This window comes from Trichosurus vulpecula, chromosome 8, assembly GCF_011100635.1.
Source record: "Trichosurus vulpecula isolate mTriVul1 chromosome 8, mTriVul1.pri, whole genome shotgun sequence".
In the NCBI taxonomy this organism is placed as follows: Eukaryota; Metazoa; Chordata; class Mammalia; order Diprotodontia; family Phalangeridae; genus Trichosurus; species Trichosurus vulpecula.
In genome coordinates, this window is record NC_050580.1 from 161947939 (window position 1) to 161965038 (window position 17100).

Consider the following 17100-nt stretch of genomic DNA (forward strand, 5'->3'; position numbering starts at 1 on the left):
TCTTACAATTTCGTAGATTTCCAACCATTTGATAAACACAAGGGATACATAAGTAATTCTACTTGAATACTTATTTTGCTATAGTAATCTACCAAGAATGTTTCTGGAAGAAAAAAATTTAACTAAACACTCCTCAACTAATTTCTAAATGATAGCCCTCTTCTATAGTTCCCACAGGATTTATGCCACATAAATATCTACCACTAGACAGAGATTTACGTGCACATTATTTAATTCACAGTAAGCCTGTCAGAAACACTCAGCTTTACTTGTCAGACCATAAGCTATAGTAGTTAAGAAATGATACAAATGTGTACCCTAATAGCAGTGTTCGGCTCTAGCTGCCAACATACCTGCATTTTATCATCTTTACCTAATTACAAGTCAGTAAATGTTTTTATACCATAGTTCATAAGTTCAAGATTCTTTCAATATAATGCAATAAAGAGACACACACTCAGTAAAGAAAAAAAATATTTGGCACCACCCACTTTCTTTTTTCACTTGACTTAAACCAGTATTTCTCAGCCAATTAATCAGGTCACACAATTTCTTAGCAAACGCAAGTCAAACTTTAACTGCATTTTTGGTCCTAAGGTTTCCCCTCAGACACACTGCCACAAAGCTGCTCCATGTGGTCTGCTTTCTACCTGTATTTCCACTATTAATACCATAAAATTATTCATACTCATTCTGTTTAGGACACTACTCTGGTAACGATGGAACACATAAAACCTAATGACTTGTATGGCTCTCACACTGAGGAACCAAAACATCGAAGAGACAAACTGGCATGGGAGAGACTGCTGTATCTGGAGTCAGAGGGCTTAGATTTAAATCCAATTCAGCTTCGAGTCAACAAGCATTTATTAAGCACTAGGTGCTAGGCATTATGCTAAGTGCTGGGAATATAAAGAAAGACAAAGACAGTCCTTGCTCTCAAGGAGCTCAGAGTCTATTGAGGAAGACAACATGGAAAACAACTATGCACAAACAAGATAGAGAGACAGACAGATGAACAATACAGATAAATAGGTATAGATAGATGTAGATATACATACATATGCAGATAAGTAGAAAGACAGAATAACTAGGAGATAATCAATAGTGGGAAAGCACTGGCATTCAGGGATATCAGCAAAGGCTTTCTGCAGAAGGTGGTACTTAAGGTACATGGAGGAAAGCAGGAAAGCTAAGGTGGGGATGAAGACGGAGAGAGTTCCAAGCATAAGGCACAGCAAGGGAAAAAGCCTGGTGCTGGGAGATTGAATGTCTAGTGCCAAGTACAATAAGGATTCCAGTGTCACTGGATCAAAGACTATAAGGTGGAATAAGACTGGAAAGGAAGAAAAAGGCCAGGCTGTGGAAGACTTTAAAAGCTAAATGGAGGATTTTGTATTTGATCTTGGTAACAATAGGGAGCCACTGGAATTGATTAAATGGCAGGGCACTGCATTGTCATAACTGAGCTTTAAAATGGTATTTTTCAGCTGAGTGGCAGATGGATAGGAGCGGGGAGGAATTTGAGGCAGGGAGATCCACTAGCAGGCAACAGTCTACAAGCCTAGCAGACAATAGTTTACAAAGTGATGAGGGCTTGCATTTGGGTGGTGGCAGTGTCAGAGGAGAGGATGTATAAATGAGGGATGGTAGGATGGGTTAGGATTTAGATAGGAGGGGAGGAAGGGGAATAGGAAATTTAACCATGATAGAAAATTATGCGAGAATGTCATGAACAAAGATAGCAAAGTAGGAATGTGCGCAGTGTAATTGGAGGATTGTTTGGCTGGCTGATAGTATTCCATCTCTTTCCATCCACCATTTAGAATTAGAATCTAGGTTAGGAACCAGTTTAGTTCTGAAATAAAGCTTCTGAAGGTATCCAAGCTATCACTGTTACTGGATTCTAGGAAGTAGTTTGACATACTATATAGGGAACTGGACTTCAGTTCAGGAAGACTTGAGTTCAAATCTTGCCTCAGACACTAACTGTGTGGTCCTGGACAGGTCACTAAATGTCCCACTACCTCAGTTTCCTTATCTGTAAAATGGACATAAGAATAACACCTACTTCACAAGAGTTGTGAAGATGAGAGGAGATTATAGATGTAAAGTACTTCATATATCTTAGAGTACTAGAAAAATGATAGCTCTTATCATCATCACAGCAGTATGGCATAGAGGGAGAGGTCAAATTAGATCTAGGAAGACCTGGACTGGATATCTGCCTCTGATATATACTGGCTACATAACCCTTGTCAAGTGACAATCTCTCAATGCTCTAGGCAACAACCTAGGACAACAAGGTACAGAAAATATGCATTGATAGAGGGAGTTTCTTCAATGGAGCACTCTCCCTATACCAATGATCAGAGTTCCAGTGCTGCTGCTGCCGATGACAATAATAATACATGTGCCCTTGTTTCTTTCTCCTTCATTTCTGTAGTAAAGGGTATTTTCCAAGGCACCAATTTCTAATTGTAGACATGAGACTGTATTAGCAAGGCAATAATCACAATATAGACGATAACTGTAAATATGCCTATGTAATTCTGTATCACAAAATATAACAGACTCTCTGTATAGAAGGCAGAAGAAGTAAACCATTTATTCAGACCCCAAGGAACCAGATCCCAAAACCAATAAATCAGACCCCTCCAAGCAGCAAGCAAATTCCAGAATCAGTAAGTCCACTTTATAACAGTAGCAAAGACACAACATCACAGCAGGGAGCCAACCCATCCCATAACCTTCCTGTCCCCTGCTGGGGCCTTTCCACCAATAATCACTCACAGCATAGCCAGCACATGTCTGCTCTCTCCCTCAGCTCTAACAGCTCTGGGTATTTCCTGTTCCACCCTTCCAGTTACTCTCTTTCAGCAAGCTCCTCCCACCACATGTGACTTAGTCTTCCTGTGACATAAGCAGATCACATGGGCCTATTAATGGGTGGGAAAGATCTTCAAATTTAAATTACCATTACAAGGACTCTTTCTCCCAGGTACAGGATAGTCAACGCAAAAATTTATAAGCCTGCTTAAAAGTGAAAATAGCTGGATAGTACTGACAAACTTTAGTGTTGTACAAATAATGAAGAAAAGCTGAGGAAGAGATTAAGAGAATGAAAGAAGAATAACATAAACTATATGATTGACAGAACTCTGCATACAATGACCTACACTGCTATTTCAATGGCCCCAGATGTTATAAGTCAGCAAATGTGAGCACACACACACACACACACACACACACACATAAGCACATATGTACACACAATTCCTCCTCCTAATCCTTCTATGAAAAAACATGCAAGTAAGCAGATACCTGCTACAATAATATTTGAGAAAATAGTTTTTCGACTTCAGTTGAAAAAAGCCTCAAGGTAATATTAAAATGATATTTTATAAGGTCACTTGATTGAAATCTTAACATAAAAATGCAGAAGAAGAAAAAAATCTGTGCTTAACTCATGTTCATGTGTCTAAAATGGAAAAAGGGGGAAAAAAACTCAAGGGTAGAAATGCTCTGCACTTAATGCTGTCACTAAATGACTGCGTAATTTAATTTCCTTGAAACCCATTAGCTTTCACTAAAGGAAAATGAAAAACAGATGAGAGCAATTCTTCGGTGTGAGCAGAATTCATTTAATGTAATACCTGGGAAGAAATTTATAAGAACAACTGTATCATAACAAATGCAGAGCATCATATCAGCTCTCAAATCTTTCAGATGTGAGACAGACAGCTGAAAATGAGAGATGAATAGCATATCAAACCAGAAAACCCTTTAAACATAAACCATTAACAATTTTATGTGAAATCTTAAAATAATGGCTCTACATTAAGGCTACAATCTATTGAATTCTATAGCTGATATTTATCCTATAGAAACCATTTCTAGAAGAACCTGGTGCAGAATGTTGCCCAGGCAAGTAACTTAACCCTGTTTTCCTCAGTTTCTACCTCTGTAAAATGAGCTGGAGAAGGAAGGAAATGGAAAACTACTCCAGTATCTTCGCCAAGAAAACCCCAAACCTGTGGCTACTACTGTGACTTTAGCCAACTCATTCAAACTTTTTGATTCAGTTGTATCATATATAAAATAAAGAGATGCAACCTGATGATGTCTAACTTTCCTTTTCCATTTTAAATCTATGATCCTATAAACTGAATTTTTTTCCCTTATTGAGTAATTTTAAATTTTTGATTCTAGAGAACTTTTATTTGTCTTACCAAGATAGTAACTTATATGTGGAAAATTTGCGTAAAAATGATAAAAATATCCCTAAGACTTGACAATACAGTGCTTGAAAATAAAATAAAAATCTGCCTTGCCAGCACAGAATGGAAAACTATTAGCAACTTTATGATATTGCCCCAACATCGTGCTCATGTGTAAAAGGTCTGAAACATTCCACAATCTAAGAATCTAAAAATAAAATAATAGCTGTTCTATTGCTTAAAGTATTCTTACTTTATGATACAGAGGGCCACTTGAGAAGATCATGCAAAAAACAAAACACAGAATTTATAATAGTTAACTATAAATAAACTAATTGATTTAATTTGCTGTGCAGCAGCATTACACTCCAATTTCTTTTTAATTGCAACTCCCTAGATAGTGCAAAGAAAACCTGAAGTCTAACCATTCTCCTGAGATACTGAAAGAGTGAAAAACAAAATCATGTATTACAATACAATAATACATATAAAGTCATTGTGCTACAAACAGATGGAAGCATCCAACTGATGTTTTTCAAGAAAAAAAGTTAAAATATGAGTTCATATAAAGTAAGTACAAAACTCTTAAATGTGGATGGTATGGTGAGTTTTTTGGTTCTTAAAACATGATTTTAAGTAGCCATAAAAACTGAAATCACCCAAAACTTCTCGATTTTTAGCCATGCTCAGTAACATTATTAGTTTCATTTCCATTTACTAACCAGAGTTGATTAAAAGAAATGAGATCAAGAATTTGTTTGAGTTTGGATAAATATTGTAACGCTTCACCCTCAAATTGAGATTCTGTATCATATGTATTTCGCGCACGCACGCACACACATACCCACCCCCATATATTTATGAGTACTGACATAAATAAAAACCTAGAATGTGGTAAATATCTTCAAATAATGTACCAGAGTAGTTCAGAATATGGTTTAAATATATTGGCAATTGTTTAAAAGCAAACAAAGGCATAAAAATGTTACTAGAAAAGTGAGATGCTAATAGACAGAGGAAGGCTGCAGGTTGTATTTCTGTTGCACAAGCATACATTTCTGGTAGTACATATATGGGAAAGAACCACATCCTTCTATGGGGTCTTGGAAGGCTGGGACAAAAAAATACAACTATTATGTGAGTAAATGCGGCTTTTGAAAGACTACAACCAGCTCACCCAGTCCCAGCTCATCATTTTGAAGGGGTGCCAAACAGTTTCCAGGATTCTAAACAAGGCCTCCCTATTCCAGTCCTGAACACTGAGTAAACAGCTCTAACTCTAAATACAATGGACTACAATGCCTTCGTGAACCCTCACCCTGATTTAAACCAGGGATAAAAAACCTCCAAATTCAGCAACAGCAACATAAGCAAAACAGCATTATAAAACACTGATTAAGATCTGAATTTCACATGGTACTGTGGTGAACACTATACAATAAAATAACTGCCAAGGCTCCATCCATCCTCAAGGAAGCTTCAATCTGAAATGGGCAACCCTAATGTGGATGCATTATGTACTGGCAACATGAACTGATGAACCAGATAATGGGACCAAATCTAAGAATGAAAATAGGCAGGCATTTATTTTACCCAACTGAAATAACAAAATCCATAGTCAATAAAACCATGGAGTTCACATTTAAATTTTATCATGCAAAAGGTGGTCATCTGAAGGATTCTATTCCATAGCTCTTCCAAAGCAAGCTGCTGGTGAGAATTCTGTATGTCACAGATAATGTGGGGCTGAGATGACTGGAGGATTGCAAAATAGAAAGTCCTCCAAAACGGTTTCCTAAAAAAAGTGGTCCTAATCAAATACTAAAAAGAATCTCGAACATATCCCTGGGAAGTATTCAATTCAAAAGACGGAACATTTATACCTATTTAGCACCTACTACATGCAGGCCTGCTAGCTAGATGCTTGGGAGAAATACAAAAATTAGATAGTAAATGGATCTCTGTCCACACAGAACTTGTTATCTAGCAGGAGAATATGAGAGATCCACAAATACTGTAATATGAGATCATGTATAAGTGCATAAAAGCGATGCAAATAAAATAGTGGGGTCAACTCAAACTTATTAAGTTGGTACACAGGAAGGCAGATGTATGGTTCTTGCTCTCAAAAAAAGTCACAATCTACAAGAGAAGACAATGAAAAAATACCTATGTACATGAATAGAAAATCGTTACTGACTGACCAAGTTAAGAGTTTAAGGATTTCAGGATTTCCACAGGCCAGGAAGGACATTCACTCAATAGGGAAATACGCTGAGCAGGAGCAAGAAGACACTAAAGAATGACATGGGAGAGTACTACACTTTGGTTTGACTGTAAAGTACATGGTTAAAGAGTAAAATGGGATAATGTTGAATTGCTGAAGACTGTTCTAGATTGTCGAATGTCAGGTTAAGGAAACTGAACTTAATTCAGCAGGCAAAAAGGAAACTGACTGCAGGGTTCTGAGCAAAGATAAATCTGGCTATAATATAAACCAGAGACTGGAGATTTAATAGTTAAGGCCAGGGGTACTGAAAGTCTCAACTAGGTTACTGCCCACAGAAACAAGGACAGAAACTTAGAGACCAGGATAATATAAAGGTGAGCTGTAGCTATACCGGGCCCAATGTAACCTAAGATTGAATTGTGTTCCAAAAGTCTAATGTTGACAAGCTACTTGGTCTGAAATTCAAAATTCATTTTTTCTATAGAAATAATATTTAAAAGCTGTTAGGTCCCATAAAACCCTATGTAGCACGCCCTTTGTAGAGTATCTGAGATAGATGCCTGCAGGGCAGAAATCCTTACTGTAATCTGATTCAGGGATTATAGACTCTGGCTGTGACCAAAGAGACAAGCTCCTTCTCTCATCCTAGAGGTGAGAGAAGAGCTGAAATCTCAAGGGAGGTAAGAAATGAGCAAAAGGACACTGAGGGAAGAATATGATGCCCGCCATGGAGTGTCTAAATGAGAAAGAGAAAGAATGGGAGAAGGACAGGAGAAGGACGTGCTTTGGCTATTTAAGCCATAACTAACTAAAATAATAATAATGATGGCAGCCTGATGACCACAACATCACTTAAACTCAGAGGGTAATGAGAAATGTGGAAAGAGAGAGCTCTAGCTGGGGAAAGATTTAATGGCAAGTAGGAAGAGAGGCATTCGAACAGAATTTGTTAGCTATTTTAAGTCAAGGGGTGTTTGAAATGTAGGCCAAGGAAGTCAAAACAATTATGAGTTACTATGAGACTAGGATGACCTACCAAATGGATAATTAGAGTAACTATCACTCTTCTTACTTTTCGGAATGTCACTACAGATTAATCTAATTTTATCTTTATAACCACCCCGTGAGGTTGATGGGGTCCACAAGAGGGCAGTTCCATCTAAACCAGTTGGACTGAGAGAGAGAATCCTGAGCTAGGGGTCAGGAGCACTGGCTGATTCGCCTTGCTTTCCCATTAACTAGTTAAGTGACCTCAGGGAGGTCATTAGACTTTGCCTCTTTTTTTTTTCAAGTGGCAAAATGCTGATGATAATCTATGCTCCTCTCTATAGCATATAGGGATGCTGCTAGATATTAGAGCATAGGGACCCTTAAGGATATCCACCCTCTCTCATTTTCTAAATGAGGAAACTGAGGCCTAAAAATTTTAATTGACTTTGTCTAATTTGAACTCGTTTGCTGACTCCAATTCCCCACCTCTTCCTACTATCTCATGCTAATGCTGGTGGATCACAGAATCAGCACTTTTAGAATTGTAAAGGATGTTAGACCTTACATCATTTAATCCCCTTGATAAAGAAAATAACACAGCGAGGTCTGGGACTTCCTAAAAGTCTATTAGCTAATACATGGTAGACCTGCAAATAGAACCTGTGTCCTGACTCATTCATTGTTCTTTCCATACAACATAATGTAGACTATCTTAGACCCACAACTGAATAATCCATGAAGTTCAAATGAGACCTCAGAAATAATGTACAAGTTTTAGAAAAGGTATACTAAGTCCAAAATTGCAAATCAGGTACTTTAACACTTCCCCTACCCCCTCACCTATTTTATTATTTCTTTCCTTTAGAATAGCTGGTCAGTCTTGGTGCACAGTAGATCAGTGGTAGCAATATTAAAAAGTTCAGGCAAAAACACTCGGGGTGGAAGGAGAAGACTTCATAAAATAAAACTCTGACAAGCCCTTGGCTGCTATGACAGATATCAAAGGAGGTAGGGGGAGAAGAAGTATAACAAAATTGGGAGTTAGAATAAAGAAGTGAACTTTAATTGGAATATTCTCTTATGGAGAAAAAACCAGAACCACACATAGAGGAGATCTGGAAATAAGATCATACTTTCCTTAGTGATACTATAGGAATTCATAACTACGGTCAATGTATTTCAGATTCACATTGAGAGAATACAAATCTGTTTGATGCTAATTACTTACCCTTGTGCCAAAAGGATGTACTTATTTCACTCGAAACACAAGAAAAGCCCTCTTTTCCATACTGGCAAATCAACAGGATAATTCTAGAATTCATTAGAGAGGAACACAAACTGATCTAACATAATAGCTTTACTTCCTGTGCAAAACACTTCAAAAATATCTAAATGAATATGGAAATGCATCTTTCTGTGGCAAATTGTTCATTATTGAATCATTATCAACCCTTGTTAGACAAAATTTCTCTTTTTTGCAATGTACAAGATCATTAAAATGTTTGAGAGCTCCATCATGAAAGACAGTGGCACTTTATAATCCACTATCTCTTCAGGCAAATGTGCTTATGGCTGAACATAATACTCAAAATAACAACATTCCCTCGACATACAATTCTCTCCTCTTCCCCCCCACCCCTTTTAATGGTGCCTTTAAATGTTGACAGCAACGATGAAATATGTGGCTGCTTTCTGTACCAGCTTTAACCGTTTCAGTGAAATTCCTCAGACACTGCTTCTACAAAGAATCTGATGATGATCAGGTCTCTGTGGATAAACCTTCTTCTAACCCTGCCTGGCCTGTTTTGCCTGCATTTGACAAACTTAAGCTTCTCAGTTCAAACTCCTTTAAATTATGAAACAGCTCCAAAAATGCAGCCATTCACACGAACTTTACCTTGTGCCATAAACCCACATATCTTCTTCTATCTTAAGTGCTCAATTACTGTAGCTCACATCAAGTTGGATTGGCTGTTGCTGTCTGGAGCGGCTCTACAATTTGAAAGACATTCATTTCTAAGAGCAAGCTATTGTCATGCAGATAGTCTTTAGACTATGATGTTAGATTGACAATATACTCAGTTAAAATACCTCATTTGATCACTTTTACTGAAAATAAAGAGAAGGAAGTATAGTAAATCAGATATTGCTAATGACTAGTGAATTCCTTTTCAACATTTCTGGCTAATCTTTCCTGGGTTATCCCTCCCCCCACCCCCATATGTAAATGAACACTTTCAGATTAGATGGTTAAAACTTCCAAAGGAAAACTTATGGTTTCTAAAGCTGTACCTGATTAACTATGCAACGCAATTCAGAAGAATGCAAATTATGTTCTGTGAACTGTGGAGAAGAGACCAGGCTGTTTATATATCACAGCTACTTTATTTTATTTCATGGCTATTTTAGGTGTTGATTTTATACATTGAATATTGGATAACTATTTAAGAGCTTCTAATAATAATTATCTGCAAATAGACGGAATTACGGGCACATATTCATAACTGTTCCAACTGAGGCAGAAACAAAAATGTTACCTCCAAGTGAATTACAGAAATATTTTTAGTCAACAGCTGCTCAGAGCAAGTGACTGACACGCATACCTCTTATGATTCATTTAATTCCCACCCTCAACCCCCTGCAATCTTAACAGTCACCTCAGTTCAGAGCTGTGCTAATGATGTAATTCTACTGTATTTAGAGTCATCTCTTCGAGCTAAGAATAAAGGTAATAACACCAATAACAAAAGGGCAATTTGTTTCTCCCCTGAGAAATTTGTAATTTAGACCAAACTCCAAGAAATAAAAATCTCACTTTCCCCAGGCCCCTACCCCCACAATAAATTAAGCAGAACTCTGCATGTGTCTCTTTGATAAGTTATACTTACCTATAATATTATATTGATGGGGGGTAGTTTGACATGGGTATATTTTGAATATATTAAAAAGATTTCCCTTGACCAACTGAAAAAATCAATTTTATTTTCTTATAAATTAGTTCTGACATTAAACAATAAAGAATGAAAACTGACTTCTTATATGCTAATTAATGGAAAACAACAAACTTTCTGTAGGCTAATATTTGAACTAATAGGATCAGAAAGTTACTGTACTGGGGATAAAGTTATTTTATCATTCCTCAAGATTTGGTTGACAAGTGACACTCATTAAACTGATATCTGCCACCCTGGGCAATAGATATATTTCAATTTAGATTCTACCTGTTCAACACTGTGCGGGAAATGAGAATAAAGCAAATGCAAAGAAAAAAAAAAGGAATGGAAATTGCAGACCACTAGGATTTTGGATTTGGGTAATCCACTTAGATTAGCATGGCTGTGTCTTATACAAACAACGCTAAGATCACAAAATAGGTCACATCCACAAGAAACAGAATATGTGATACAAGCAATGTCAATCACACCAATTGCTTTCCTTATAGAAAGTAAATCTATCTCTCTTATGTCTTTGTCCCAACAACAAATACGTTATATTCTCAGGCCCCAACTTTAGGGAAGTGGGAAAAAATGTGGTACTAGGAGACAGAATGTAGTTAGTTATACACATACTCTTTTCCTCAAGGTTAGAAATAACAACGTTCAGAAAGCGAGGGGGGGGAAACCAGTGGAACAATCAAACTTCATTAAAAAATCTGGCATATTTCACTCCGTTTTGACGTGATCAATGCTCCTTTACATAAGGAATAGGACACCAGGAAAAAGGGGATTGTTAATGGAAAAATGGCCAGGAGATGCCACTGGTATAGAAACCATTTACAGATAACATGCTTAGGTATATAATCTTCATTTTTACAGAACAAAAACTGTTTCATGAGCCAAAGTGAAGTGCACATAACAAATAATGAAATGTCTCTGTGTAATATTAAATGAATGAGAAATGAATGAGCAGTTGAGAGATTTTGCTTTTTGGTGACAAATGTGTTCAAGAGTAAGTAAAATCAGCTTTAGTGATCTATTCTGTTGTTTTCTTTTCCTTTTGCAGGAGCAAGGTAAACACACATCCATACCCACCTTCCCCTCCCCAGGTCCCATTTAGACAAATACCAAAACATTTAATTTTTTTAAATGGTGCTTCTCTGCTAAAGACAGAAGGAGCTTATTTGACACTCCTGTTTACCAAGCTTCTGGCAGAACTATCAGCAATAACACTGCCTCCTCCTTTCTGAGACCAAGGACAATGATGCTTTGTGAAGGGAAGGCCAGGCCTTTATGGAGTAGCAAGCTCCACCAGCAGAGCCCTCGGTAGAGCGAAACCCTCCGTTGCTACTAGAAACTCACAAACTCCCAGATGCTTGATGTGCTGCACGGAGACAAGGGGATGAAAAATGTTTCTTTCTGACCAAAGAGGCTTTGAGGGGGCTACTTGCAGAGAATTACCTACTTACCCATCAGATTTGAGTTCATGAAAGGTGTCGGGGACAAGCCTTCGTGGGCCCCTAATCGACTGTCATTCAAGTGATCACTGTAATGAGGGCTGTCTGCAAAACCCTAGGGAAAAAAAGACCAGAGTATTAAAGAGATTATTTGGCAGTCCTGCTAATTGAGTGTAATGACACTCTCCTAATTAATAGACAGACTTAACAATTGGTCATTCTGTTTATTGTTTTATTTAAAAAAAAACCCACTATGCGATAGCAAATGTACCATATTAATGTTTTCTAAGTATCTGTTGAACTTTTCTCTGAAAAAAAATTTCTGTAGGTTTCTTCACATAAAACATTTTTGTCACATTGGTTGTTGCCAAACCAACATTCTATGATTTTATAATTTTCTGTAGTTGAGTGAGGGATTCCAGACCTGGGGTGGGGCATAAAGACTACATACACTAGGAAATATTGTTGCAATGAACTTTAAAAACTTCATTTCTAGAGGGAAAAGTTTGAACACACAAAAAAATGAGAATAAGAAAATACATCATCATGGATACAAAAATACCGTGAAATACCTACATTCCTTTCCTCGCTTATTCCTTGCCACTTTGCTCCCTCTAATTAAAAGTAAGGCAATTAAGAATTTTGTTGAAAAGCACTAAACAGCACTCCCAATTGGTTTTTTGACCTATTCCCTAACAAACAAAAAATTTAAAACAAGATTCCATTCATAATCTCCCATGCTAATACAGTTAAAAAAAAAGTCCCAGGGAAATTAGGGATTATATATAAAAGGAAAAGGGGAGCTTTTTCTCTACAGCTTGATCTTTTAAAAAGTAGCTGAAAAATGAAATTACACCCTGCAAAAACAATAAAGTCAGTCTGGTCATTTCAGGACTGATATTATTAGTGTTCCTTCAAAATATACTTCTTTTTTGGAATAGGGCAGTGAAGAGAGGGAGAATACTGAAATCTTCCTGGAACTAGGTGTTATCTGAACCAAATGACAACTTTATGAATTAAAATTGCCCAAGTATTCACACTATAATCACTAGGCATAGTTTTTAATCTCTAAAAAAATTTAAAAAAAAAAGATGTTGAATACTTTTAATTCAATTAAAGAAAAGTTGTAGAGACGTATATACCTAAACACCCTGCTTTTTTTTTTAACCCCTCAGATAAAATGCTAGAAAAACTGACAGCAAGAGGCCCATGCAAAGGAGAAAATTGCTCTGGCTCTCAGCAACCAGAAACCACCCAGAATCCCCTGGGACTATAAAATCATCAATCACTGAACATTTATCATTTTCCAGACTGCAGGCTAACATTCAAGACGACATTAATGGGGCTGAAACAGGCCTCACTATCTTTGCAGGCGTGCTGTCAGTTCAACCAAAGGGCTAGGAACTGAGGGCTAAATAACTGTCAAATAACGGCAATTGCTTATGGATGCATGTCACAACTCCTTCTGCTATGCTGGTTTAAGAGTAATCTTCTGGGAGTCCTAACTCCCCAATGAATCTTTGTTTCATTTTTTCTACTTTAGAATCACTGATACACATGTGATAGACATTCAGAAAGAATGTTGGTGACATTTATAACTTGGTTATGACCACGAGGGTGTCCTCTGGTAACCACAACCATGGTCCCGTCTGTCACAAAGGCAATTCCTAGCAGCAGCTGCCCAGAAAGGTGGAATGGCTGCTCGCTAAGGTCACCACATGTTCTCTACTTCTGTGTTGTATGAAACAAACATGCCAAAAATACCAAGTGAAAACACTAACATTTTATACTTAGCTGATGCTTGTCATCCTATTTAAACACACATACAGGATAGAACAATATTACCAGCAAAATGCTCACTGAATTATGGCATTGTATCATCATCTAAAAACTAACTATTCCAACAACAACAAGAAAATATATCAATAAGAATGTGTCTGCTATCTGTGCACCACATTTGCTCAGTCTTCCTTTCATTGCTGGAGGGTGCTGAGAGAATAAATGAGTTGATATTTTCAAAATGCTTTGTGATATTGATGGACAATAAGAAGCATTATTTTTGTCTTGTGAATTCCTTAAACTTATAAAAATAAAAATAATTAACTTGGTTCTTAAGCCACACCTAGACCATTATAGAAGCTTTAAAAACAAACCAAAATCTTAGGATACCTCTGAATAAGCACAGGAGTACAAAATAAATATAAGCAATTTACAAATAAACACATTTAGATAAGTCCTATAGGTTGTCTATGGCAAATCTAAGAATTCCAAACTAGCTTATCTTTTGCCAACTCAAATGCTTCAGTACTATGTTCCCCACCCATAAAATTTAGTGTCAGTTCAGGGGATACAAAATAATTTCAGCATCATCTTAAACAAAACATAAACAAGATTTTTAAAAATTCAGTATTTATTACAGTTTCTCAATTTTTTCTGCTCTGCAACACACTTGTAAATTTCTAAAATTACTGTGGTACAGCTGGGTGAGAGGAAGGTAGGGGAATGTATACATCCACTGATAAAAAATGATTTAATTTTGGATGCAGTACCTTTACTGAGGGGAGAGGGAAATATTATTGACTATAATAGGAAAAAAAAGGAGAAAGAAAAGAAAGACACATTTAACTAGAACTCTGCAATAAAAATGTGGAAGAGGAGACACAATCAGATTAGAAGTCACAAACCACCAATGCCCAAATGAAACCCCAGCTATGACCTAATTCTGACTGAGGTGGTGAGAGAACACAGACCAGAAGCACAAAAATGGCCCCAGTAATGACACACATAAGGGAGAACTAGAACCAATTTACCACAATACATGAATGGAGTCTTTGTGACGTAGCCTGTACGTAAAACATTGATACAATAAGTGCCAAAGTCTAATATAAATGATTTGGGGAAATACTTATTGTTTTACTTTATCCCTATGCAACGGGTTTCCCTTCCTTTGCACTGATGGTAGTATGTATAACTTACAGTGACTAATACAGCTACTATGTCAGGCATATAATCTATCTATGAACAATAAAGTCTCCTGGAAAAGACTTTGATCTGCATCATCATGCTACAGCTACCTACATATGTTTAAATTGGTAATCAGTTTGGAAATCTATTTCTGTCTTATTGCCAGAGAGAAATATTGGAGCACTGGTTTCAACACTGGAAAATTGGTAGTTATGGCCACCATCATCAATGTCACATTGAAATCCTCCAGAGGAGTCCTTGGGAAAGTATAAACAATCTCTGCATCTCTTTCCAACCAAACAAGAGCTAACAGAACTGGATAAATAAACTATATTACCAATTTTAACATAACCAACGAAGGGAAAGTGTATTTGTGAGATAGCATGTCTCCCTCCCTATATGAAAGAACTTGACTGGTTGACTTGGCCTGAGAGCAACTACAGTATCTTTAAAGCCTCTAAAGAAATCTCTTTAGTCAAGTGCCATCAAATAAGGTTAGTTAATGCATATAATGTGACCAACAGTTAGTAGAAGGGGAGAGGGGAGAAAAAGAAGGCAGCAGTCAGAGCCAGGGCTGGGGGTGGGAGGAGGAAAAAAAGAAGGCAGTAATCAGAGCAACAGAGTGAATGACATCATTGGTTGAAAGATGAAGTATGAATGAGCTGGTGATGTAGCTGACAAAGGGGTTCAATGACTAGACAATAGTTGCTTTTAAAGGCAGGAAAAAATTAGAAGGCAAGATTGAGTGAGTTAAGAAGAATGAAAAAAAGAAGCTAGAACCAAGAAGATGATAGGGCTGGATTATATTCATGGAAATGATTTCTATTTTGGAATCTATTGGTATTAAACTATTAAAATTATTAAACCCCCAAACTTTGATAGTCTACATGAGCACATGCTATAAAGCCTCAGAAAGGTATTCAAATATAGAGAGGTGTTACCATAGCTCTTTATCCAGAAAATTCTGAAACTATGGGGCAACAAATTAAAATCTTAATAGGTACTTTAATTTCATAAAATTGACATTTCCATTAAACTGGTTATTTTGCACAAGAGGTTTTACTGCATCTATGCACATAAGGGATGGGAAATATAAAACAGATACATATTACCTGAATCATACATTTTTGTGCTTTTTTTCTCCATAGCATGCCATCATCCATAAAAGTATTTCCAAAATATCATACTAGTAAATTACTCTTCCCATTTTGAGGTAAAAATGAAATACACTCAAGAGACTAATTACTGATAAAAATAATCTCACATATGGAGAGAATAAGGAGAAACTGTTCAACACTATACACGAATTGAGTTTAAATTAATTTAATTTTTTATTTTCAAATATTAAATGGTCTCACACACGAATGAAGAATAGTTCATAAAAGCCTTGGGGAATTATGAAATATATAAGTGTTCCATACTCATCCCTCTGCTCATTTCATTGTGTAGAAAGTTACAAACATTAATCCCTGCCTACTAATAAGACAAGAAGACCTAGGTGATCCATCAACACTGATAGCTTTTTTTAATCTTCTTCAAAGTGAACATTATCAATCAAAACTTTTCCATCAAATAAACAAAATACACGTAACATAAGGAGAAAAATAAAAGAAAGCTAAATCTGTCCTCCTCTTTGCTATGGCTACAACTTCAATAGGACAAAAATCTTCCTAATTGATTTTAAATAGCCTTAATTTAAATTTTCTTATTTCTTCCAAATGATAAATAGGGCAGCATCAACAGAGCAGCCCTCTAAGGCCAGGGCTCATTTACTCTGACTTTTGCTAATACAGCCTAACTTCTAATAAGAAAACTCCTGTAAAATTTTTAAAAATTGATTTTGTGCAAATAATCTTGAAATATTTGAAAAAGAAAATGGGTTAAGGCTTCTTAAGATGCAATTTTTTTGTAGGAGAACTAAATTAATCTGCTACAGTGAGATACAGAACAGATGAATGTTGGTATAACAGAAGAAGTGATGGACTGTCAGCTAGGAACCCTATTTATGTAACTGTTGATAAATTACAACCTCTCTGGGCCTCAGTTTCCTTGCCTGCAAAATAAGGACCTCAAGCTAGATGATCTCCTAAGTCCTTTCCAGCTCTAAATCCTAGGATTTAATTATGCTCTCTATGCTGATGCTACAAGATTTATATATCCAGCCACAGCTTCTCTCCTGAGCTCCAGCTATCACCTATTGGAATTGGAAGGTAATTGGATTTATGGGGTAGAGAGCAGAAAGATGGATATACTTGGAGAGAAAGGAAATGAATTCTCTTTTGGAGATACTGAGTCATTTTAAT

At 36.6% G+C, this 17100-nt stretch overlaps 1 protein-coding gene across 3 annotated transcripts in view; it reads right to left on the bottom strand.

Moving 5' to 3' along the window:
* The window catches only part of TCF12 (transcription factor 12), a 424142-nt gene that overhangs the window by 190256 nt on the left and 216786 nt on the right, over positions 1-17100 (bottom strand). For all 3 annotated transcript variants that reach the window (XM_036737190.1, XM_036737189.1, XM_036737191.1), the window contains exon 5: positions 11846-11948. In XM_036737190.1, the coding sequence (XP_036593085.1) occupies positions 11846-11948 (103 nt within the window). The remainder of the gene's footprint in view (positions 1-11845; positions 11949-17100) is intronic.